This window comes from Lepidochelys olivacea (assembly GCF_965140295.1).
Source record: "Lepidochelys olivacea isolate rLepOli2 genome assembly, chromosome: 2".
NCBI classification, from domain to species: Eukaryota; Metazoa; Chordata; order Testudines; family Cheloniidae; genus Lepidochelys; species Lepidochelys olivacea.
In genome coordinates, this window is record NC_140412.1 from 85,728,819 (window position 1) to 85,754,939 (window position 26,121).

General features: G+C 40.4%; 1 protein-coding gene across 3 annotated transcripts in view; it reads left to right on the top strand.

The window, feature by feature from the left end:
- Nucleotides 1-326: 326 nt before the first annotated feature.
- The window catches only part of EMILIN2 (elastin microfibril interfacer 2), a 61,042-nt gene continuing 35,247 nt past the window's right edge, over nt 327-26,121 (top strand). For all 3 annotated transcript variants that reach the window (XR_014710551.1, XM_084621443.1, XM_084621442.1), the window contains exons 1-3: nt 327-611; nt 1,047-1,169; nt 23,029-23,204. Coding sequence is in view for 2 of the 3 variants with exons in the window: in XM_084621443.1 (XP_084477569.1) it covers nt 487-611; nt 1,047-1,169; nt 23,029-23,204 (424 nt within the window). In the remaining variant the exon portion in view is untranslated. The remainder of the gene's footprint in view (nt 612-1,046; nt 1,170-23,028; nt 23,205-26,121) is intronic.

Here is a 26,121-nt window from a genome sequence, read left to right on the forward strand (position 1 = left end):
AATAGAGGGCGGGGTGGGGCCTGTTTGTCTGTAAGGGTCTGCCCCGTGTGGTTGTGTGTGCAGAGATACTTGGTTAAACTCTCTCTCTCTCTCTCTCTGGAAGACAAAAAAACCTCCCCAGCTGAGTAATATGAAGTAATCAAGACCTGCCCCTTCTCCCCTGCAGGGTGGGAAAGGAGTGGGGGTTGCCTGCCTTGCACGGGTTTGGTCAGACAAAGCGTGGGTAGAGGGGAGTCACCCGTCGGGTGTGAATCTAGTGGAGGGCGGAAGCGGGGTCGGGGGGGGAGGCTTCTTGCGTCAGTGAGGGATCGCAGGAGGAGAGCGGAGGGAGAAAGTGGAGGGGCGAGAGGAGAGAACGGGGGATTCAGCGGAGTGTGTGTCTGTGCGGGGCGGTCTCTGCACGGCGCGGTCGGCTCTAGGGCGTCTCCAGCCCCGCTCAGCCCTCAGGCGCCAGTCCCCAGCCAGGCGCCTGCCCTGCCGGCCGCCATGGGGCTGCGCCCGGGACCCCTCGCGCCCCTGGGCTGGGCACTGGCGCTCCTCCTGTCTCTGGACGCCGGGCTCAGCGAGGCCACCCCGCACTTGAGGTACAACCGGCCGGGCGCCAGGAGCAAGTAAGTGCGTGCGCGGGGCGGGCGGGACGGTCCCGGGGCTGCTCTCCTGTGCCCGGATTGGGGCTCCGCAGCAACTCCCGTGTCAGGGCTGTGGGGGCGGGAGGCTCCGTGGGAATCCCCGGTAGCCTGGGGCTTCGAGATGCAGCTGGGCGAGCCAGGGCGAGAGGAATGCAAAGCCCCAGCCCTTGAAATGGCTGCAGGAGTGGTGGGGGTGGATGCTTGACACTTTGCTCAGGGCGCCGCAAAGTCATTCGCCCGAAGAGCTGATCATAGGCTCGTGCTAGACGACATGAAGAAGGTTTTATGAGGTACAGTCACAGGGCTGTCTCCTGACGGGCGCTTTTGTTCCCCACTTGACATGCCACTGACTTAATAATCTTTATTGTTTGCCCCTTTAACTGTGCGTTTGTCCTGCTTTTTGTCACCCCCTCCCAGGAACTGGTGTGCCTACATAGTGAACAAGAATGTGAGCTGCTCTGTGCTGGATGGAACTGAGCGGTTTATTCAGGCTCAGTACAAATGTGCCTGGAACCAGTTTCCCTGTCAACCAGCCCCAGTGTAAGTAAGAGAGGAGGAGAATTCTGGGTGGGGAACCATTGGGTCATCAGTAAATCATTTCCACATCTAGTGAGAACACAACAGCTAACAAGCTTTACAACAGCAGAGCTCAGATGGTCTGTGGGGTTTTAAAAGTTTGGGATCTCGGTGTGGGTATTGCAGGACAATGTATATAATTTTCTAGCCTCTGAGTACTGAGCCATAGCTTGGTTCGTGATTTACTATCTTTTTTTATTACAAACATAAGGCAGCTGAAATGAATTAGAGCCACACTGAGTATTCTGTTGTGAGATCATGCAATAAGTTAGTTGTACATTGCTAAAACAAATCAAGGAAGTTACTTGCAAAAGTCTGAACTGTCCATTGATAATTGATTTGGTGCTGATGTCATTCTAGTGATATCTAGTTGGGGTGAATATGCACCTGTACTTCAACTTTTGTGGAAAGAGAGCAAGCACTTGCTGAGAGTACAGTTACCAAACACCTTGGCTTAGAATTATGGGTGCACTGCAGCTGCTTCGCTCTGTTCCAGTGGTACAAAGCAATCTGGCTAAAGCTGGCTTTATGGTTGCTTTGCATTGCTGGAACAGTGTACTGGTGAATGTGGGCCAATATGTTTACAGTTTATAGATTCGTAAATTGCCCAGCATAGACAGGAGTCAATGCAAAATTGTTTTTGCTTTTTGTTTTGTAATAAAGCTAGCGCATTATGCACTAAGATATGTTTCTGTAGTACGTGTTTTATGTTAGGTGAGTCATTGTGGCCCAGTGGACAGGGCACTGGAGTAGGAGTCAGGAGATTAGGGTTCTATTCATAGTGCTTCCACTGACCTGTTGTGTGACTGGGGAAAATCACTTTACAGTGCTTCAGTTTCCATATCTGTAAAACAGTAATTATGGTACTTACCCTCCTCTGCAAAGGAATTTGAGATCCACAGACAATAAAATCTGTTTAGGTCTGATCCAACTCCTACTAAAGTCAATAGACTCCCATTCACTTTAATGGATATTGGATCAGACACTAAATGAGCTAAATTTTATTGTTCTAAATAAAAAAACAAAAACTGTTTGTGTGTATTTCTGAACAGACATGAGCGAATGAAGTATGTGGCTGATACTGCAAGGGCCTGAGCACCTCCTGCGATGGGCTCAGTCCACTCAGCTCATTTATGTCTATGGGATCTGAGGACGCTTCTTGCCTCACAGGGGCCTGAGACAATTAAAGGTGCATATTTAGCATTTATAAGACTTTTCGGCACCAAAAAAAAAAAAGTACCTTCTTTTCTTATATATACATTGGCCACTTGAGACAAATCATGGGAGGCTCCCTAGACACACAGCTGAATAACCCTGTCTGGGTCATTTCCGATGTTTAGTTTCTTAGTATTTAACTGCCCATTTTCGAGTTGTGACACTGAAGTGGACAAATAAAGATTGGGTGAGGTATATCCTTATTTATTAATGGTGCCTGTCATTGCTTCTGAGTGACAAACCTACCAAAAAGTTATATATGGTAAGCCAGGTTCTAAAATATTGACTGTGAATATCTGATAACGTATACTGGAGGTGTCCATTTTAAAGAAAATTAGATCTTCCTAACTGCAAATCTTTATTTCCTGAATCTCACTTGTGTTATATTGGTGAAGATAAACATTGTCTTCTGGTTAACTAGAATTGAATTACAAAGCATCTTCTTACCTTTATATAGTATAACTTATATTAAAAATATCTTTCAAGTTTCATATGTATTAAGGTGTATGTTAGTATTGCAGCAGCGTGGCTATAAAACTGTGAGAATATTTTTTAAATAACTCAAAATATAAGTTCTGTAGTCTTGGAAGTTTGCTGTGTGCCCAAAACTCTTTGATATTAGGAGAGTCTATTATTGTTAATATTGATCTATCACTCACTGTGTGCTAGTTTCCTTAAGGATAGAGAATAAGAAAGGAATCTGCACTGCAGAGTTTGTAATCTATGCCCTTGATTCTGCAAACAGTTATGCACATGAATAACTTTACTCACGTGAGTAGCCTCATGAAACCCAATGGAACTACTCATGCAATTAAAGTTACTCATATATGTAAGTGTTTTAAGTTTCAGGACCCAAACATAGACGAGACAGTAAGAGGACAGGGAGAAGGGTTATAACAAACAATAAAGCCAGTGAGGCAAAGTTCTATGTTGTTCTTTATTTCCTTTACAAATTTACAGATAGAGGACTAAATCATGAAGTAAATTCTGCTCAAATAGAGTACCTGAGATCTGAATCGGGCATACAACTTGTTACCTGTGTTATAGATGTGTGCCTTTTGTTATTAATGTTGATCTGTGACCATCACTGATGTGTCAAACCGACTTTCTGTATCCAACTTTAAAAGCTGACTATACCCCTTCCTATGAGGATTCTCACCTGTTCCATGAAATGTCAATATGTGTTTTTCATTCGTAATAAGCTGAGCAATAAATTGCTAAGAACTGATACCCTTCAAATAGAAGCTCTTCATCATTTTAATGCTGAATATTAAATAGCATTTGAAATTTGCCATTTACTTTTAGTTAGATTAAGATCATGTCCACGGTGCTTTTTTGATATTTGGATGACCAATGTTACATATAAAAATATTTTGATGAAACAAAACTGTGCATTATATATTGTGTATATAACTGTCTTAAATATCAGGTATTTACCTGAACAGCAGATATTCCATACATACGAGAATATATGTATTATGGATATTAATTGCAATGATAGTGAACTACTCTATAGAAATATGAATTCCAGTGGCATGTGAATTCATGAACTCATTTTTAATCACTTCTTACCCATTAGTCCTATTAAAAAATATTGTTTGTTTTTGTGTTGTTTTAAAAAAGGCTGTTGAATTACTGCATTGCTAGGAAATTTTAACTGTAACAACTTTAAATACAATTTAAGCAAATACATCTTGTAAGTTAAAATTCAGGAATGAAGTAATTGCAGTAGGATCTCATTATTTAAGTATCTTTTGATATGTATTGGAGCCCAGTACTACAATCTTTCACTGAAAAGTTAGTGGGAGTTTTTTCTGAATAAGATTCTAGACCTATATGAGCAGATGCTTGGAGACTAAGGAGTAGGAAGAGAGAAGGAAGAAAAACCAGAAGGGCTCTTTGAAGTATTTTCTGTCCTGGAGAGAGATTTGATTTATTTTTCTTAAACTATGATCAGCCCTGGAGAGAGAGGGGGGAACCAACAACAAACCTTTGCTGTCGGTGGGAAGTCGGAATAAAATGTACTTATGCAAAAATGTCCATGGGTTTACTTACCCACACTCAAATATTTTTATAATTTAAAAAATCACTAATGTTTACAAATAACTGACCTGTACTACCTTATTTTTTATGTATTTACTTTACTTTTTTCCCTTCCATTGTTCATCACTCACTTTGGTTTCTTATTGAAGGGTTATTCATGAGAGTTGGGTTGATACCATTATTATATATTTTAATATAATTATTATAAGAAAGCTAGATATGGTAAGCCAGGTATATGTGGTAAACTATATATTGGCCTTCTGGCAAATAACAAGTGTAGTATAGTATCCAATATAATCTTCTATATGAGGATTATGGGACTGATCCTACAAATATCTATGCATGTGAATAACTACTCATGTAACTAGTCCCATTGATTTCTATGCTTTGACTCATGGGAATAGAGTTATTCAGGTGCTTAAATGTTAACTGGGTCAGGCTATATATTCTTACCTTGTGGAGGGTGAATTTAATTATTTTAATTGGTCTTTTTCATCTTTAACTTCTGTGATCAACATATAATAAACAGGGAGACAGATTATTCCACTAGATTGCAAGTAATTAGAACAGACAGGAAAAATGACAAATTGTCTAAAAATAAGTGTGACTAAATGAATGAATATTTGTAAATATTTGAATGAATATTTACAAATTGACCCATTAAACAAGTATTTTTGAACCTATTGTTTTTACTATATTTATCGCTATAAATAAATCTAATTCCAGAATAATCACAGTGTGCTAAATGCCAACATCTGAATAAAACATAGACAGAATTATATAAAACAAAAGACAGTGAAACACCCATAAGCTCTAATCACTAGTATATGTAATTGTAAAGGCTGGGAGACCAACCTATAAGTAGCATCAGACAAAGTGTGTTAATAAAAACATTCCAGGTAAAGATGTAAACATTATTTTATTTAATGGGGGGAAAAAGAATATTCAGGTGCTCCCTTTAGAAAGAAAAAGGTAGACCAGATCCTTGGTGTAAATCAGTATTGCTGGTTGTTATCTACATTTTTTTTTTTCTGGCATACATGCTGCTGTTTCAGTCCCAGTTCCTTACATATAGGGTACTATAATAGGGTTCAGTCCTGCTCAGATGGAGCGCTCTGAACCCAATCCAGCATAGCACATGCTTAACTTTCAGCTGTTGGCAGTCCCGTGGTAGTCAGTGGGACTACTTAAGCACATGCTAAACTTTCAACTCTCAAGTGTTATGCTGGATCAGAGCCAGAGTACTCTGCCCTGGGCAGGATCAAGCCCAGGTACAATACTCCTGGAAGGATCAGGGTCTAAGTTTGTATCTGGCTTTCAGAAGTCAATATCACAAAAGGAAAAACCCTTGAAAACACAGACACTATGTTAAGTACAAAAGGGGAAAACTGAGGACTATTTTATATTTCCCCCTAAATATCAAGAATGGAGGTTATTTTTTTGTTTTTAAAGAGAGGGTATCTTGTGTGGGACAGAAATCTCTCTGTACAGGCTCCTGCTAGCTGACTACATGGAGAGTTTAGCCTAAGGATGGGACATTGAAGGCAGTAAGAAAACTTTAACATATCTGAGTTTCCTGGAGTGTTTGTTTGATAATCTTTGCAGGACGGCTGGGTGTGGTGAACTTGCCTGGCTGTGTGTCTCTGAACTTAATGTTGTGTATCTCTGTCTATGCACACAGCAAACAAGACTGTCTTTCTTCTCTGAAACTTGGATAGGAATTTTCACTTCATACATCATTCATAGCTTGTTGCAATAATTCCAAAAACTTCACAGACTCCCCCTCAACTCCCATTATTGCAAATATGTCTGTGTTTTCGTGATTTGAAAATTGCACTGGTTGGAGGTCTGGGGGTTCTGTTAAGTGCCGGACAAGTTCCAAAGTAGCAATTTAAGGTCTGATATTCGATAAATCACCAGAACAATAGAGGCATGTGCTACATCACTGCTGGGTTTCGCATAATGTAGAATATTCCTGAATTCCCTTTGTGGTCCTCAAGATACCACACCTTCATATAATGTTCTGATCACAACTTGCCTTTTTTTCCTCCCCCTCTGGCCACCGCCCTTCACTTCTGACCTGCTTCAAGTCAGGGATCAGCGATGTGTCCGTTCACACACACGCAAGTGTCCGCGGTAAAAATGTTGAGTTCCGTAGAGGCACTTCCCTCGGGCGGCTCCCCGCAAGCAGCTCCCCATCACTGCTGTTGCTGGGGGAGGCACGGCCAGGCACTTGGCAGCTCTGCAGGCATGCTGCCTCCATCCCCACTCCCCAAGTGATGACTCCGCAGCTCCCAGCCCATTGGCCATTGGGAGCTGCGGGGGTGGTACCTGAGGATGGGGCAGCATGCAGAGTCACCTGGCTGTGCCTCCGTGTAGGAGCCGTAGGGGGGGGGGACGTGCGCGTGCTTCCAGGAGCTGCTTGAGGTAACTGCTGCATGGAGCCTGCACACACACACACCCCCACCCCCTTGCCCGAGCCCTGGTCCTTCTCCTGCCCTCCGAATCCCTTGGTCCCATCCCGGAACATCCTCCTACACCCCAACCCTAGCCCCACTCCAGAGCCTGAACCTTCCCACACCCCAATCCCCTGCTCCAGCTCGGAACCCCCTCCCACACCCTGAACCCCTCATTTCTGGACCCATCCCAGAACTCTCCCTCCTAGCCCACAGCTTGTATCCCCTTCCATACTCCAACCTCCTGCTTCAGCCTGGAGCCCCCTCCCGCCCCCTGCCAATGTCTGTCACTAAGTCCGGTAATTTTGTCAAGTGTCCGTGGTGCTGACCCCTGATTCAAGTGTGTGCTGCCTTGAGAAATGTTAGCTCTAGAAACAATGCTATAGTTCATTCTGAAAGCTTAGAATCCCAGCTTTTTCCTTGTTCTTAAGATCCAAGGGTTTGGGTCTGTGATCACCTATGCAAATTGGTGAGGATTTTTATCAAACCTTCCCCAGAAAGGGGGGGGGGTAACGTTTGGGAGGATTTGGGGGGGGGGGGGGAGATGTTTCCAAACGGACTCTTTCCTAATAATAATACCAGTTAGATGTTTGGTTGTGGCAGTGAAAGTCCAAGGGCAAAAGGTAAAATAGTTTGTACCTTGGGGAAGTTTTAACCTAAGATGGTAAAAGTAAGCTTAGGAGGTTTTCATGCAGGTCCCCACATCTGTACCCTAGAGTTTAGAGTGGGGAAGGAACCTTGACATGGTTGTGTTTCTGAATTCAATATTTATCTTCCATATTTATTCTTTAACATTCTGTGAAAGTTTCTCTAAGAACATTCTTGCCAGGAAACTTTTTCATGGAGAGCAAAGACAAAAGAGCTGCAAACACAATTAAGCAAATTCATTTTTTATTCAAGTAAATGTGTTCAGAAAAAAAGAAGAGGTACATTATTTTCACAGTTCTCCTGATAAGTCCACTGTTGCTGACGTGTTGTTAGCTGTCACAAGAGAGCTGTCCGGTAAAAATAATCTGATAAAATATCGTAGCATCAGTAAGGAAATCAGCAAGTGAAAAACTGCAGTAATAATTAGCAGGACCAAGTGCCTCTGGTCCTCCTTGCTTTTGTGAACAAACTTAAACGATGAGAGAGCACTGACCAAAATGAAATCTTGCTGAAGAAGTTATGTGGGGAGGCAGTGAGTGATTCAGTACTATCTATGTCATTCTAACACTAACCAGAGCTATTCCTTTGCCAGCTGTAGCAAAGGGTAGATTAAATGATAATGACCAAAGCCAGGTGAAGGGAGAGCAGTAACTCTCTGGTTCAAGCACAGAGCATTTTGTAGAGAAAAATGAGAGCAGCAGCAGTGAAAATCTACTATTGTCCCAGTGTCTCCTCCCTCAAAATGATTCAGCTGCTGGTTATAGCAGAAATTCAAAATCAAGCAACTTTGCCAGGTCTGGTGTGAATTCCAACTCCAGTCCATCTGTAGAACACATCACATGCTCATGCTTTACCTAGCCTGAGTTGTCAGGGGGAATCTATTAGGAAGGCATTTCAAAATCCAGTTAAATATATGTCCTTTCTACTCACTGCTCTGCTTTAATCTCTTCTTAAATTTCCTTGGTGATCTGTAGGGCAGCCACTCCCATTGATGCTTTTTACCTTTCTTCCTGCTCATTACAATGCTCTGTTCACACTGCTGCCTTGCTCCTGCACTTTGCATCCCTCCTACTCCCATCTTCCTCCTCTGACTTCTGATTTTCCCTCATCCTTTGCAGTGTATCCTGTCCTGAGCACACAGCTCCTATCTCCCCACTTTGCCAATTGCCCTCCATAGTTCCAGTTCCCAGGAAATTGTAAAATGGGGTCTGATTTTTCTCTCACAACTTTTACAGCACTGACTTCAACTGAGATACTCCAGTGTAAAAGGAGAATCAGGCCCAGAATCTGGGATTATGAAGTGAAAACAGAGTTGACTAAGTATCTGCTGTTAATGTAATCAGTGGCTAATATACTTCAAATAGAGCTCTCAAGCAATTAACCCCCCCCCCGGCAATTAATCGCATAATTAAAAAAATTAATTGTGATTAATTGTCCTGTTTAATAATAGAATACCATTTATTTAAATATTTTTGAATGTTTTCTACATTTTCAAAAATATTGATTTCAATTACAACGCAGAATACAAAGTGTACAGTGCTCAATTTATTTGATTACAAATATTTGCACTGTTAAAAAAAAGTTTTGCTCGTAAAAGTTGAACTTACAAATGTAGAATTATGTACAAAAAAACCTGCATTCAAAAATAGAACAATGTAAAACTTTAGAGCCTACAAGTCCACTCAGTCCTACTTCTTGTTCAGCCAGTCACTCAGACGATCAAGTTTTTTTTACATTTGCGGGAGATAATGCTGCCCGTTTCTTGTTTACAATGTCACCTGAAAGTGAGAACAGGCATTTGCATGGCATTGTTGTAGCCGGCGTCGCAAGATATTTACATACCAGATGTGCTAAAGATTCATATGTCACTTCAGGCTTCAACTACCATTCCAGAGGATTTGCGTCCATGCTGATGAGGGATTCTGCTCAATAACGCTCCAAAGCAGTGCAGACTGATGCATTTTTCATTTTCATTATCTGAGGAGATGCCACCAGCAGAAAGTTGATTTTCTTTTTTGGTGGTTCGGGTTCTGTTATTTCTGCATTGGAGTATTGCTCTTTTAAGACTTCTGAAAGCATGTTCCACACCTCGTCCCTCTCAGATTTGGAAGGCACTTCAAATTCATAAACCTTGGGTCAAGTGTTGTAGCTGTCTTTAGAAATCTCACATTGGTACCTTCTTTGTGTTTTGTCAAATCTGCAGTGAAAGGGTTCTTAAAACAAACAACATGTGCTGGGTCATCATCCAAGACCACTTTAACATGAAATATATGGCAGAATGCAGGTAAAACAGAGCAGGAATTTAATTAATGCATTTTTTTTTAACAAGCACCATCAGCATGGCAGCATGTCCTCTGGAATGGTGGTCAAAGCATGAAGAGGCATATGAGTGTTTAGCATATCTGGCATGTAAATATCTTGCAATGCTGGCTACAAAAGTGCGATGCGAACGCCTGCTCTCACTTTCAGGTGATGTAAATAAGAAGCCGGCAGCATTATCTCCCATAAATGTAAACAAACTTGTTTGTCTTAGTGATTGGCTGAACAAGAAGTAGTACTGAGTGGACTTATAGACTCTAAAGTTTTACATTATTTTTGTTACATAACAGCACTCCATAACAAAACAATCTACATTTGTAAGTTGCACTTTCACAATAAAGAGATTGCACTAGAGTACTAGTATAAGGTGAATTGAAAAAAAACTATTTCTTGTTTTTACAGTGCAAATATTTGTAATCAAAATTAATATAAAGTACACTTTGTATTCTGTGTTGTAATTGAATCAATATATTTGAAAATGTAGAAAAACATCCAAAAATATTTAATAAATTTCAATTGGTATTCTATGGTTTAACAGTGCGGTTAAAACTATGATTAATTGCGATTCATTTTTTTGAGTTAATCACATGAGTTAACTGCGATTAATCGACAGCTCTAATTACAATTCAATGTTCATTTACCAGCATTTTCCCAAACCCTTTTTAAAATACAGACCTTTTTTCTGTTTTCTTATTAGAAGTATTTAGGTTTCTTCTGGATGTTTTAAATACAATGGATTCTGTAACTAAAAGTGGAATTTAAGGGTGTGGTATTGAGAATAATTAAATGTTTTTCTCTTCTAACAGTGCCCCATAATCCACCTGTCCCTTACAAGAGAAACAAACATCCTGAAGTGATATCGGGCTAGAGTCTCGGCTGCACCCAGCTTCTGCTCAGTGTTGCAGAGTGGCATACAGGAGTGGGGCTATAGTGAGTGGGATTCTCTGTCCTGCCCCAGCACAGTTTAGAGTGTTCAGAGGCTGCTCTCATTTGTGCTAGTTAGCAGTGAGTAGGGCCCTACCAAATTCACAGTCCATTTTGGTCAATTTCATGGTCATAGGATTTAAAAAATTGTAAATTTCATTATTTCAGCTACTTAAATCTGAAACTTCATGGTGTTGTAATTGGAGGGGTCCTGCCCAAAAAGGAGTCGTGGCGGGGGCCTACAAGGTTATTGTAGAAGACGTGTGGTGCTGCTACCCTTACTTCTGCGCTGCACTGCTGCTGGCGGCGGTGCTGCCTTCAGAGTAGTGCAGCTGCACCACGGCAGCCTTTTAAGTGTAAACAGGCCCCTACGGTGCAGATGTGCTACGTTTAAACCGGTTCCTGCCAAGTCACCATAAGTGTTGATCGAATCGTTTGGCCAACAGGTGTTTGTTCAAGACTTAGCTAGTCTGGGCAGTAGTTGTGTACACACATCTTTCATTGATTTTAATGGTAGTTGTGCATGTGTGAACATTGTAAGATTGAGTCCTAAATACTATTTTTTGGCTTCCTTTTTCTTCCTTTTGTTTCGCTGTGCCAGTATTTATCGCAGTGCCTGATCATAGCTGTAAGACTCAGGCACTGGAATTTTGTTTGGGAGGATTTTGCCAGTGCTGGCATGATCAAGTGTGTAAAATTAATGGCACACTTAATTCTGATTTATGGCCATCCATTTTTTATTTTCCGTCCTCACTTGCTAGACGGAAATTGTTTTATTCAGCAAGTCACTCCCTATCCTTCCTCCTCACCTCCCCGCCCAGCACGTGTTCTGTCTTTTTATATATTAAGTTAGCAACTGGAAATAAAAATAGCAATGTAATACAGTAAACGGTGCCAGCAATAAACAGACAATTCTTTCTTTAGAGTAGCAGCCGTGTTAGTCTGTATCTGCAAAAAGAAAAGGAGGACTTGTGGCACCTTAGAGACTAACACATTTATTTGAGCATAAGCTTTTGTGATCTGATGAAGTGAGCTGTAGCTCACGAAAGCTTATGCTCAAATACATTTGTTAGTCTCTAAGGTGCCACAAGTACTCCTTTTCTTTTTGCGGATACAGACTAACAAATTTATTTGAGCATAAGCTTTCGTGAGCTACAGCTCACTTCATCAGATCACAAAAGCTTATGCTCAAATAAATGTGTTAGTCTCTAAGGTGCCACAAGTACTCCTTCTCTTTTTGCGAATTATTTCTTTAGTGCATTCAGTAAAAAGAACCTTAATTTTTTTTCTTAATGTCAGACCAAGAAACTGATAATTTAAAAATAATGTTCATTTGGCTATTTTTCTTTGTTAATGGCATTTTAACTCTCAGTGTAGTCTAGATTTACTCCTAACTTACAGCTCTCTCTCCCTTCACATTTATGCCTTCAGCAAGTTAATCTGTGTTCCTGCCCCAAAAAATATTTTTCTGTTTTTGAAATATTTGGATTATATGCACACAATTATTTACCAGCATATAGAACAATCAAAAGTTGTTGTCTTTTTAGTTTTCAGAATTAAAAGTTTTTAAGAATAAAAAACCTAAGAATTGAGCTGGATTCTGAGACCCACAAGAACCAATTCTTTGGGAATTTGAGAAGGTGAGGAGAGCTTAAAGTGATGGAAGTCCCCAGAAATAACATTGAGGGCCCCAAAACCCTAAATCCAGCCATCCTAGGAATTCACAAAAGAATTTAAACCACTTGTAGTAAATGCTTTTGGAATAAACGCCTACTTTATTAAGACACTTTATATTTTTCTCAAATCAAACTACAAACACTGTAGAATGGTAGTGAGTTGTATCATAAAGCATCTTGTCTGGGTGAAATCTTGACTCCATTAAAATCAGTGGAAAACTTTCATTTACTTCAGTGAATCCAAGGTATCCCCTACCATTTGTTGCAGTACTGTACATGAACTCTCCTAATGCTGCCAGCTGAAGGTATTAAGGGGTGGCTGCTCTGAGCCCCCCTCTTCCCCCCCCCCCCAGTTTCTTCTCACTGGCTGTGGTTGATAGTTGGGGAATGTGTGAACTTCTCACATTCTCTTCCCTTTGTCCCTCTAGAAAACTTTCTAGAAATAATTTATTGTAAATAGTTTTTAATTAGCAGTAGTTATTGTTAGTGGTACTTGGTTTTTGTTTCTAAAACATTTCCTTGATTTTATAGTGTTTTCTTTGAGATTTTGGATACTTCGGTGTACCTAAATCCTTGAGATTTAAGCACTGTTCTGGCTCTAACATGTCCATGCCAGTCGGCAGTCCTCACCCTTGCTGTTTAAAGTGTTTGGCAGAAGGTCACTTTGATGCATAAATCCCCTATTTGTAGGGGATTTAAGACTAGGACTAAGTAGTTGAGGGAAGTTTGCCTTTCATCCTGATGGAAGCAGGTTTGCACCCCCATTTGATTGCAACCATTTCTAGCCAGAAGAAAGCCACTTCTTTTTGAGAGCTAGATTCCCTACAGATTCTCACAAGAAGAAGACTTCTGGTAGGAGCTCCCGGGCACTGCATTCTAGCAATGTACAGTCATTGACTCTGGATCCTCATTTGGTACCATGTAGACCAACTCCATTGCTGGGATCTTCAACAGCATTAACTTCCTCTGCAATACACACTGCTATATCTGTATCGACGAAGCCTGAGGTGTACGCCATGGACAGGGGTCTTTGGTCAGTGCTGAACTCACCTGTTACAGGATGAGATCCGGGTACCGATTATTCCTTCCGTGCAGGTACTGGTACTGGGACCTTGCTTGGCACCTGTACATCTGATACTTTGGGAACTGAGCTTTTGTTGGTACCCTCAGGGTCTGGACTCTGTGATGCAACAGTGCAAGTGCACAGTCCCTTCAGCAGAGAAGCCTTGGATAATTTTTCCACTATCATCCTCCGAGTGCTAGTCCAGGTCCCTGGCTACTTTGCCCTATACTGTGCCCCCTTGGCCTTTCAGTGTTGACTTTTCTTTGGATATAGATGTTAGATCCTACATATCGAGATCTCATTACAGGAGATATCAACTGTCTCCTTGTTCTTCATGGCACAGGTCAAGGCTCCAGCACAGTGACTCTTACAGAAGCATATCTAGATAGGTTGCACTGGGGTTTGACTCTGGTACCGTATCAAATACAGCAGTGGCCTTGCCGGAAGTCATGGGGGGGGAGGTCTTCGGGACTCCAGATCATCTCCTCAACACCGCTTTACTAAGTCCCTACATAAGCACTGTTCTCTGTCTGATATCACTCTCTCTGCTGGCACTGGTACCCAACAGCTGAAGAGGATTATCCCTGCAGATTCTGATTCATTTGCAAGCAATTGAAGAAAAAATGGTTACATGCCTGTTCAGTAACTGTTGTTGTTAAAGATGTGTTGCATATGTTGGTTCCATGACCCAACCCCCTTCCTCTCTACATTGCAGTTACAGCAAACATAGCTTCCAGAGTGAAGGAACTTGGCAGGGGGTGAGTGTGTGTAGGGCGGCTCCACCCTTTATACCTGACCTGGCAGCACAAGGTTGCAGGGGGTGCATGAGCTGCCCTGGCGAGAGCAGCTATGGGGAAAACTCTTTGAAAACTCATGGCGATCGGGGGAGGTCCCGGACGACTGGAAAAAGGCTAATGTAGTACCCATGTTTAAAAAAGGGAAGGAGGAGAATCCTGGGAACTACAGGTCAGTCAGCCTCACCTCAGTCCCTGGAAAAATCATGGAGCAGGTCCTCAAGGAATCAATTCTGAAGCGCTTAGAGGAGAGGAAAGTGATCAGGAACAGTCTGCATGGATTCACCAAGGGCAAGTCATGCCTGACTAATCTAATTGTCTTCTGTGATGAGATAACTGGCTCTGTGGATGAAGGGAAAGCAGTGAATGTGGTGTTCCTTGACTTTAGCAAAGCTTTTGACACGGTCACCCACAGTATTCTTGTCAGCAAGTTAAAGAAGTATGGACTGGATGAATGGACTATAAGGTGGATAGAAAGCTGGCTAGATTGTCGGGCTCAACGGGTAGTGATCAATGGCTCCATGTCTAGTTGGCAGCTGGTATCAAGTGGAGTGCCCCAGGGGTCAGTCCTGGGGCCGGTTTTGTTCAATATCTTCATAAATGATCTGGAGGATGGTGTGGATTGCACCCTCAACAAGTTTGCCAACGACACTAAACTGGCAGGAGAGGTAGATACGCTGGAGGGTAGGGATAGGATACAGAGGGACCTAGACAAATTGGAGGATTGGGCCAAAAGAAATCTGATGAAGTTCAACAAGGACAAGTGCAGAGTCCCGCACTAAGGACGGAAGAATCCAATGGACCGCTACAGACTAGGGACCGAATGGCTCGGCAGCAGTTCTGCAGAAAAGGACCTAGGGGTTACAGTGGACGAGAAGCTGGATATGAGTCAACAGTGTGCCCTTGTTGCCAAGAAGGCCAATGACATTTTGGGATGTATAAGTAGGGGCATTGCCAGCAGATCGAGGGACGTGATCGTTCCCCTCTATTCGACACTGGTGAGGCCTCATCTGGAGTAGTGTGTCCAGTTTTGGGCCCCACACTACAAGAAGGATGTGGAAAAATTGGAAAGAGTCCAGCGGAGGGCAACAAAAATGATTAGGGGACTGGAACACATGAGTTATGAGGAGAGGCTGAGGGAACTGGGAATGTTTAGTCTACGGAAGAGAAGAATGAGGGGGGATTTGATAGCTGCTTTCAACTATCTGAAAGGGGGTTCCAAAGAGGGTGGATCTAGACTTCTCAGTGGTAGCAGATAACAGAACAAGGAGTAATGGTCTAAAGTTGCAGTGGGGGAGATTTAGGTTGGATATTAGGAAAAACTTTTTCACTATGAGGGTGGTGAAACACTGGAATGTGTTACCTAGGGAAGTGGTAGAATCTCCTTCCTTAGAAGTTTTTAAGGTCAGGCTTGACAAAGCCCTGGCTGGGATGATTTAATTGGGGATCGGTCCTGCTTTGAGCAGGGGGTTGGACTAGATGACCTCCTGAGGTCCCTTCCAACCCTGTTATTCTGTGATTCTATGAAAGTTTTCTGTCTTCAGTGCACTGGTGCACACAAACCTAAACTGAAATGGACATGTGCAACACAGCTTGAAGAACAATAGTTACTGAACAGCTATGTAACTGTTTGTTTTTTTTTTATAATCACTTACAGAAAGTCACGTCAATGGAATGATAATTTAATCTATATGTTACAATATTTTCACCACATTCCGGTACTAACAAGTAGTAAGATGGAACATGAATTTTCCAAAGGCCTTGGTGGACCTCTGAAACTGTTGTGAAATCTTGGGTGTAGAATTGCAAGGGGAGGCCAGGACAAAGCTACAGAACACGCTCTGAAGGCTGGGGTTCAAGATTCCCTTACCCGTATCTTGCAGGCCACATATTTGCCACGATCTGGATATATGGGCTGTGCGTTGGCCAAGAGTATACAAGACATGAGAAGCCCATGCACATAATTCTGTCTATATCCTCCCCACTCACCCACCAGTATTGGGGTACTATGTTGTCTTCAAACTTACACTCAAACCGGCAGAAAAGAGAGACTTTTGTTCACTTTGTGATATGAAAATCCAACATGAAGGGGTGGCTTGGCTTTAAATTGGTGGTATTACTGTATGGCATTTTAACACTTAATCCAAGTGTGCTATTAAAATATGCAACCTCACAATTCATTGTTAGAATATGTTCACTGTTAAATAAAAAAAATCTTTAAGTGGTTGTGCTATAGAGTAAGTCTTCCATGAAATGTAGAGATGCCACGCTTCCTGTACATTCTTCATGTAGTCTTTGGTTTCCTGTGACACACTTCCATTCTTCTGGGACAGAAACAGGGAAGCCCAGGACAGAGCAATCACAGGCTGAGCTACATAGCATAGTAGGAAGTTTTGTTACCTCATGTCTGTACATAGTTCTGTTCATAATAAAGGATTTATATTGAGACCGGTAGCATTGACCTGAAAGTATTTGTGCTCTGTACTAAACATTTAGGCCTCAATTGTACAATTGGGTCTGTGAGAGTGGACCATTGTGCCCACCCAAAGTCCCATATGAGACTCTCTGTGGGCCCAAGGATCTATCTGTGCAGCCCCAATTGCATAATGGAGACTTTTGTCTCCACTAGTTACAGATCCTCATTGGCATTGGTCCATAATGACATCTTAGACTTTTGATTATGAAAATCAGAAAATTACTATGGGAAAATCACTAACTGGATGTATAGACTAGGTGCATGTTGTTAATTATCACCTAGAAACACATCCACAGTGTGAGAGTGGTCATGTACTACTTATTGTTAGCAATTTTAACATGGTGGAATACATCAGTAGTCGAAATGCTACAGCAGTTAAGAAATTAACCTTATTGTAGCTGGGAACATGGTGGAAAGCCATTAAGGTAAAATCCTGTTTGCCTTACTCATGACTAGACACACTGATGTTGATGGGACTGCTTGGCTGAGTGGCTCCGTAAATCCCAATTTAAATGCTAAGGCACACCAGTTTGTATGCCTGTAGTTCTCTTGAAGATTATAGCAGTGTAGAACTTGTAGGTTGTTCTTTCTATGGCTTTTCACGTATTTTAATTCTTGCTCCATGGAGTTTTAAGATTTAGGTGAGTTTGAACCTGATGTGGTAAAGCTGAAACTCAAATCAGAGCCAGTGGGTCTGAGTAAGCTGTATGCTGTGTATGGGCTATCAAATTTGCAAGAATTCACAAGGAATAGGGTTGGTGAGGGATTTCTTGATTCATGGGACCTACCATGTGGGGTTTTTTTAAACTGTCAAATCAGAATAGGAGGGACAGCCCAATATTTTAGACTTATTTTTGTATTAAATTATTGGAAGTATTTTAAAATACATTTTAAATGTTAAAATAAAAAAATGGAATTGATGGCATATTCTGTGTTGTATTTTCACATAAATACCATATGTGTATCAAGTAATGGTAAGCATACTGTAATCACTCTTTTTTTTTTTATTTTATTTAGCAGGATACATAGAGTAGTAAAATCATATGTAAATTGTCTGTATGAATAAGATTTGTCCTGATTGGCTTTAATTTTTGTTTCACTCCTCTTTTATACTTATGTGTTTTTTGTCATGATTTATTTTTACCTGAATATTTTTTTAGATGATCTCTTCTTGTTTAGCTCTGAAGGAGGTCACAGGGAAAGTGTGCACAGGGTAAAGGGCAATAGTTGTGTTATGAATTGCAAAAGTGACTGCTTCAAAAAAAAATTCATTTACACAGTTTTTCAGAGTAAAGTGAGATGAAATTCTGTGTCTGAGTTCTTTTCTTACATTCCTTTAAACCTGTTCTTTTAAAACTTTATTACAAACTCCTAGCTAATTGTATTTGGAGCAGATTAACAAAATATCTTAATTTTCAAAAAGGAGTTTGGCCCCACAGGGATGGAATGGAACACACACCAAGCTTAGAGTAGTTAAACATTTCATGGAAATCAGAGAGTATCTATTGCCATCTCCTTCATACCAAAATTGACCTATGAGTTCAAAGTTTGTATTCCAGTTAGATGCTATTTCTGAGAGAGATTGTAATGACCCTCAAACCACTGAAATATCTAATTAATCCTCAGTCACTCCACTGTCTCCAGCAAGTAGGTCAAAGTAAAAGCACCTTAACAAAATTTACATATAGAATATAAGTGATTTAATGTTATAAACAAGAAAAGATGAACAGGAAAGTCGTGGGTGGCCAGGATGTTGTTTTTTTCATTGTTCCACTTTCCACTACATTAATCTATTTAATGTTTAGGAATTTGACCTAGGACATCTGTACTTTGCAGTTACAAACAGGATTTGTTAGATCTGTCGATGGAAATCATAACAGAAACGATAAACTTGTGTGCAACCTACAGTTCTGAGTTTATATTTTCATGAATGTAAAATTTAGTGGAAACAGTCTGAATGAGTGTGCCGTAGGTCAGAATTTGAAACCATGATACACTGACTCTGATTATTATTTTGTTAACATTAGCTGAGTAGCAGATGAGATATCCTGTGGACTTCTGCATTTGAGATAAAATAACCACAAGGATCAGAGACTCCAGAAAGTGATCTTTTAAAAAAATATTTTAATTAGGCTGCCTAAAAATATAAGTTGAAGAAAGTACACAGTTGTCTTCACAGTCCAATAATTCTTTCTTTCTCAAACTAGAGATTGCAATGAAAGTAATGCAGAAAAACATTCTCTTTCTTTAGACCTAAGATTGATGCAAAGGTTAGAATATATTATAGGGGAATGTGGAAAGCAACTTGATTAGAAGAGAAAAGGATTCTTAATAGTCATTTTTCCCCCTGACTTTTCTGAGCCTCATACTAAATCAGAGAGGGACAGTAAATGGATAAGGGATGTAGGACGTTATGTTATAATTGTGATAAAGACACATTTTTACTGAATAGAAGACGTTGGCTAAAATATGTCTAATTACTAAAGCAACTGTTTTTGCATGTGGCAAGAAGTCAGCAAGAGTAACAGTTAAAATAATATTTAATTCATTTGTGTTAGGAATTGTTTCCCAAACACAGCAGGATTTAAACTTTTTAGTCTGGTGGTTGATTTGTCTCATTTAAACAATAACACTCTTCCCAATTTAATGTTAGAAAATGATTAATTTAATACAGTCATTCATATATAGTTCAAGTTTTGTGACTGTCTGTGGTGCTCAATCTGCAGTGTGTTGCCTGTATCCATATGTTCCTGAAGTCAATGGCAAAACTCCCATTGAGTACTATGTCATTATCCTGTCTTCCTTTCTACTGCATTACTATTCCAGTGACATCAAAGTTGTGGAGTGTGTGTGTGTGTTTTCATTAGCCTATCACCAGAACTCACAATCAGACAAACAAATCTGAGACATGAAAAAGCAAACCAAACACTATACAGTATAAAGGATAGCAACAGGATACTAATTTTATCAACAGTGAAGGCATTATTTCAAGCAAATAGGTAACATTGTATTTGTTCACATTACTTTTTATTCTAAGTGTAATAATTTATGGAGACACAGTTAAAGAAAATAGTCCCTGTTTTGTTTTGTTTTTTTCATTGTCTCTTACTCTGAAATGAGATGTGTGTGTGTGTGTGTGTGTTGTCTTGCTTCAGCATATATCCATAAGGAGAAAATGGTCTGATGTCTGTCAATGTAGTATGAAAAAAATTGCAAGATGCCACATGTATCATGTAGAGGGAAGAAACTTGATATTTAGAAATAGTTGGTGATCATCTGATTAAAGATTGTTGTAATACATAAACAGAGGGTGCAAAATTAAGGTTAACGTTCCAAATTTGTAACTTACTGACTTACAAGTGCTTAACCATGGAAACTTAAAATATTTATATATTGTTTTTTGCATTTAATTAAATTTATTTTTTCTGGATTTTTCTAAAAAGAAAAGAGCTGGTGGGAAAGGGGGTAATTAAAAACTATAAAAATAAGGTGTTTCATTCTATAGGAAAAAGAACAGGAGTATAACAAATTTATTAGAGCATAAGCTTTCTTGGGCTACAGCGCACTTCATCGGATGCATAGAATGGAACATATATGGAACAGCATGGAGGAAAAAAAAACTTTTGTAGTGATAATCCTGCTGATAATAGCTCATCTTAATTAATTAGCCTCTTACAGTTTGTATGTGTATATAACTTCCACCTTCTCTGTATATATATGTGTGTGTATATATATGTGTGTGTATATATATGTGTGTGTATATATATATATATAAAAAATATCTTTGTACTATATGTTCCATTCTATGCATCTGATGAAGTGGGCTGTAGCCCAAGAAAGCTTATGCTCTAATAAATTTATTAGTCTCTAAAGTGCCACAAGTACTCCTGTTCTTTTTGCGGATGCGGACTAACATGGCTGCTTCTCTGAAACCTGTCATTCTCTAGGGTTTCAAAGCTCTGCTGTCTTACAAAGTAATGTTCATAGAACATGGTAATTCCCTAATCTTGAACTATTTGGCTAAACAACACCTGGACATTACCACCAAAGGCACCAGAATCTAGCCACATTGTGTGAAAATTATCAGGGCTGGTTTTGGAGCACTGTGGGAGATGAAGGGCTTCATAATGCAGGTTTCAGAGTAGCAGCCGTGTTAGTCTGTATTCGCAAAAAGAAAAGGAGGACTTGTGGCACCTTAGAGACTAACCAATTTATTAGAGCATAAGCTTTCGTGAGCTACAGCTCACTTCCTCAGATGCATATCGTGGAAACTGCAGCAGGCTTTATATATACACAGAGAATATGAAACAATACCTATTCCCACCCCACTGTCCTGCTGGTAATAGCTTATCTAAAGTGATTTCCAGCACAAATCCAGGTTTTCTCACCCTCCACCCCCCCACACAAATTCACTCTCCTGCTGGTGATAGCCCATCCAAAGTGACAACTCTTTACACAATGTGCATGACAATCAAGCTGGGCTATTTCCTGCATAAATCCAGGTTCTCACATCCCCCCACCCCCATACACACAGAAACCAGCAGGAGAGTGAGTTTCTGTGTGTATGGGGGTGGGGGGATGTGAGAACCTGGATTTATGCAGGAAATAGCCCAGCTTGATTGTCATGCACATTGTGTAAAGAGTTGTCACTTTGGATGGGCTATCACCAGCAGGAGAGTGAATTTGTGTGGGGGGGTGGAGGGTGAGAAAACCTGGATTTGTGCTGGAAATCACTTTAGATAAGCTATTACCAGCAGGACAGTGGGGTGGGAATAGGTATTGTTTCATATTCTCTGTGTATATATAAAGCCTGCTGCAGTTTCCACGATATGCATCTGAGGAAGTGAGCTGTAGCTCACGAAAGCTTATGCTCTAATAAATTGGTTAGTCTCTAAGGTGCCACAAGTCCTCCTTTTCTTTTCATAATGCAGGTAACTACTGACATACACATCCCACATCTTTTCTTAAGTGTGCATTTAATGAACTTAGGGGAAAAAAACTCTACTGTACATGCTCAGTATGTGATTTTCAAATGCTCATAAGATGGCCCAATAAAACTAATAATCACTAAAAACAAGGCCCAGCAGTGCTTCTGAATGAGTAATCTTTCTAGGCCAAGTTGCAGCTTTCAAACTTCAGCCACTTTGAGAACAGATATCAGTCTCTCCTGGCACCCTGCCTGTGCACACTTACTTAAGGTGTAGAGATCTTGAAGACAAACCTAACTCCTTCCTACTTCTCTACTCTAATCTCCTTTTTCCCCCTCCCCTGATCATTCCAAGCCTTTCTTCTAACTATGTCCTTCATATCCCTATTCTGTGCCCACCTCCAAATTTTTTTGTTCTTAAGCCACTCTCAGTGAATGGAACCTCTTTCCTAATTCTGACAATGGTCACTATCACAGATGCTAACTTTTGTTGGTGCTGGTGGGGGCTCGCGCCTCCCCCGGCCCTGCCCCGACTCTGCCCCATTGGATCCCTCCCCAAATCCCCACCCTGGCCCCACTTCTTCCCCAAGCACACCACATTCCCCCTCCCTCCCAGGCTTACCATGCGAAACAGCTGTTTTTTGGCGCAAGCACTGGGAGGGAGGGGGGAGAAGCAGGATGCATAGGCCCACTCAGGGGAGGAGGTGGAGGTGAGCGGGGGGTGGGGGGGAGCTGCTGTGGCACCCCAGAGCACCCACAGAGTCGGCACCTGTGGTCACTATATCACATATGCTGATGCTGAAAAAAAATTTAAGTCAACATAATGCAGAAAAATAGTATTTTTATGAGACAAAATAGGCAGCAAAAGTTTTTTTTGAGATTCAGGTTGGCTCTGATTCAGCAGCTACTCTGTGTTTAAGGATGTAAGAAAAAGCATTCAGTGGGAAGGAAAACTGTTGAATCAGTAGTGCAATATTAACACTGGTAGTCACCAACGCTCTCAGTAACTTCCCATTCTCCTGTACATCGGTCAGTTCATAGTGCGAAAACCCGATTTATACAGGCGGCACATCCTGTTTGTTAACTCTTACCAACAGTGGGTAGGTGTTCATGTGTATGTATAACTAGAGTGTTATGCTCTCTCTAAGAGGAAAAATAAATCTTGGTAGGTATTATTAATTTAATTAGTCGTCATTGATTACTGTCTTTTTGAATCTAGGTCTGATATAAATGACTGAATGATTATAGATTACTTTTAAGTACTCTCTTTCTATTTTGGCAGCTACCGTATGAGTTTCAGACCTCGATATACAATTGCTTATAAGACAGTAACAGAACTGGAGTGGAGATGTTGTCCTGGTTATAAAGGTGCAGATTGCAGAGAAGGCCCAGCAGAACAACCAAGAACTATCCTGTTTCCCACTCCACCACCACGAACTGGTGTGAAGAAAGTCTTGGGTAACTTTTTGTTTGACTCTTGGTATGCATGATCATGTCTAGTTTTGTATTTTGTCGTTTGAACCAAAAGAAAAGTGGCTTCAGTTACACGGCTACTGAATGGTTCAAAAACAATATTCAAGATGTCATATAGTGGGGGCGGGGGGGAAATAGCAAAGCTATAACAATACTGATTCAGGGTGTTTCCTGGGGGTGATGAATGACTGGGTTATAAGGCTGGTCATAAACCCATGCTGGTCAGTAATAGTTCAGGAAATTCCTTGTGGTAAACCTGTTTGTGATACAGTTTAAAGGTTTTTAGTGGTTTTTTTTTCTTTTTCCCCCCAGAATGTTGCAGGGAAGATGAGTTTGATTAGCACTGCTATAGAACCAAAAGCGATAATAGTAATACATAATCATTTTAAATTACATACTAATAATGCATAATACTTGCATAGCATTTTACTTGTAAAAGGGCAGTCCAAACATAACTAACTAATCCTACAGGGCAGATAAATAGCAAACCTCAACTGTTGAGATGAAACCTGTAAGAGTAAACGATGTTTTCATAAAACACTGCGAGGGTAAATGAAGTTCAGTTACTACAAGATTGTGATTTTAGTCTCGGTTAAGTAGAAGACAATGAAACAGAAGGCTTCTGCTGGAGGAATTTATTACAACATTTATCAGAAATTAATATGTACAACACTCAGAATTCTGTTAGCATTTGTTACATACACTGGGTTGGAAGTGAACAGATTGCTATGATTTTAAGTAGTAAATAAATCTATTTTCAACAGAATAATATAGATTAGATAATGTAAGTGATTATTTGTGAAAAAGGACAACAGATGGTGGCATGTATTTCAAATAACTAGCACACCAGTTATGCCTATAGCCATGTTGGTCCCAGGATATTAGAGACACAAAGTAGTTGAGGTAGTATCTTTTATTGGACCAACTTCTACTGGTGAAAGAGACAAGCTTTCAAGCTACACAGAGCTCTTCCTCAGGTCTAGAAAAGGTACTCAGAGCGTCACTACTAAATACAAGGTGGAAGAGATTGTTTAGAATAAGGAGTTAACAGATATTCTAAAGGACCATTCAAGTTGAAGTGGCCCATTAACACCTTTGCAGTCCGAGGACAAAAAAGGGCGGGGGAGGAGTTAGTAGGTTGCAGATTCTTGTAATAAGCCATAAATTCATTGTCTTTATCAAAACCATGATTTTTTAGGCCTGGTCTACGATACGGGATTAGGTTGACGTAGGCTGCCTTGCGCCGACCCAGCTGTGGAAATGTCTTCCCTTAAATTTGGCTTTTGCCGATATAAGTGCCTCTCTGCGTCGATTTAGTAACATCACCTCCCCAAGTGGCATAGAGTCATGGTTAAGATGACCAGATGTCCCAATTTTATAGGGACAGTCCCGATTTTTGGGTCTTTTTCTTATATAGTCTTCTATTATCCCCCCACCTCCATCCCGATTTTTCACATTTGCTTTCTGGTCACCCTAGTCATGGTCGATGTAATTAAGTCAATGCAGTGTCAGTGTAGACACTGCATTGCTTACGTCGACTCTTACTGGCTTCTAGGAGCCATCCCACACTGACAATAAAATTGATACAAGCACTCATGAGGCTGCGCACTGCTGACAAAAGAAGTCAAGTGTCTACACACACAAGTGATTTAATAACTGCAGTGACTGTATGCTCACGTAAATTAGGTCGACATAATTCTATAGACCTGGCCCTGGTGTCGAGCAAAGTTAGGAATCGGGTTTCAGAGTGGTAGCCGTGTTAGTCTGTATCAGCAAAAGAAAACGAGGAGTACTAACAAAATTTATTTGTTAGTCTCTAAGGTGCCACAAGTACTCCTTGTTTTTTTTAAAATTATGAATGTAAGCTCTCAGGCTTGTCTTTCGAAGGTGTTCATGCAGGTTTCCTTAGTAGGTGAGTACACACTCAGATATGGAGTAATGGTTTTGTGAAAAGTCTTCACCACGGATGATACGGTGTTTCTGTCTTATCATTTTTCACACACAAAACAGAAACACCATATCACTCTACAAGAGCCAAATTTAAGGGAAGACACTTTCTCAGTTAGTCAAGGCAAGGTAGTTTACGTCTACCAAAATCTGTAATGTAGACCAGGCCTAAAAATCATGGTTCTGATAAAGACATTAAATTTATGGCTTATTACAAGAATTCGTAACCCCAATGCCCCTCCCCTTTTATCCTATGACTGCAGAGGTGTTAATGGACTACTTCAACTTGAATGGTCCCTTAATAGATATTCTAACTTACGCTAAACAATCTGTTCCACCTTGTATTTAGCTATGACACTCTGAGTACCTTTCCCATACCTGAGCAAGAGCTCTGTGTAACTTAAAAGCTCGTTTCTTTCACCAACAGAAATTGGTCCAATAAAAGATATTCCCTCATCCACCTTGTCTCTCTATTACACTATATATACAGTTTGTATGTCTATATTCATATATATACACACAAATCTGTGTATGTATATATTGTATTTATGTATACAAAAATTACATCAAGGACCTGACTTGAATGACTAAATCCAAAAATTAATGATCAGGCTGAAAATTCAATTTATATGAGTTCATTGTGCATATAGGTTATATATAAGGTTGCCCACTATATCTTGACCATATATTACCTTGCAATTGAAATGCAGTTATTAGTTAATAACTGAATTTCAACTATAAGACTAAATTTTTACCTTTGTATGACAAAAGAAAATAAATTCAGTGTTATGATCTAATAATTTTCTTTGTGCGTGAGAATTTCCTTTTCTCTTTTCTAGTTTTTGCTTGTAGAAAACACACATTCCTTATGGACTTTTAAAATGTATATTAAATAACTTGGAATTTTTAAAACAAGGGTTATAACCTTGGAATCTGCGTTACTCCATCATATAAA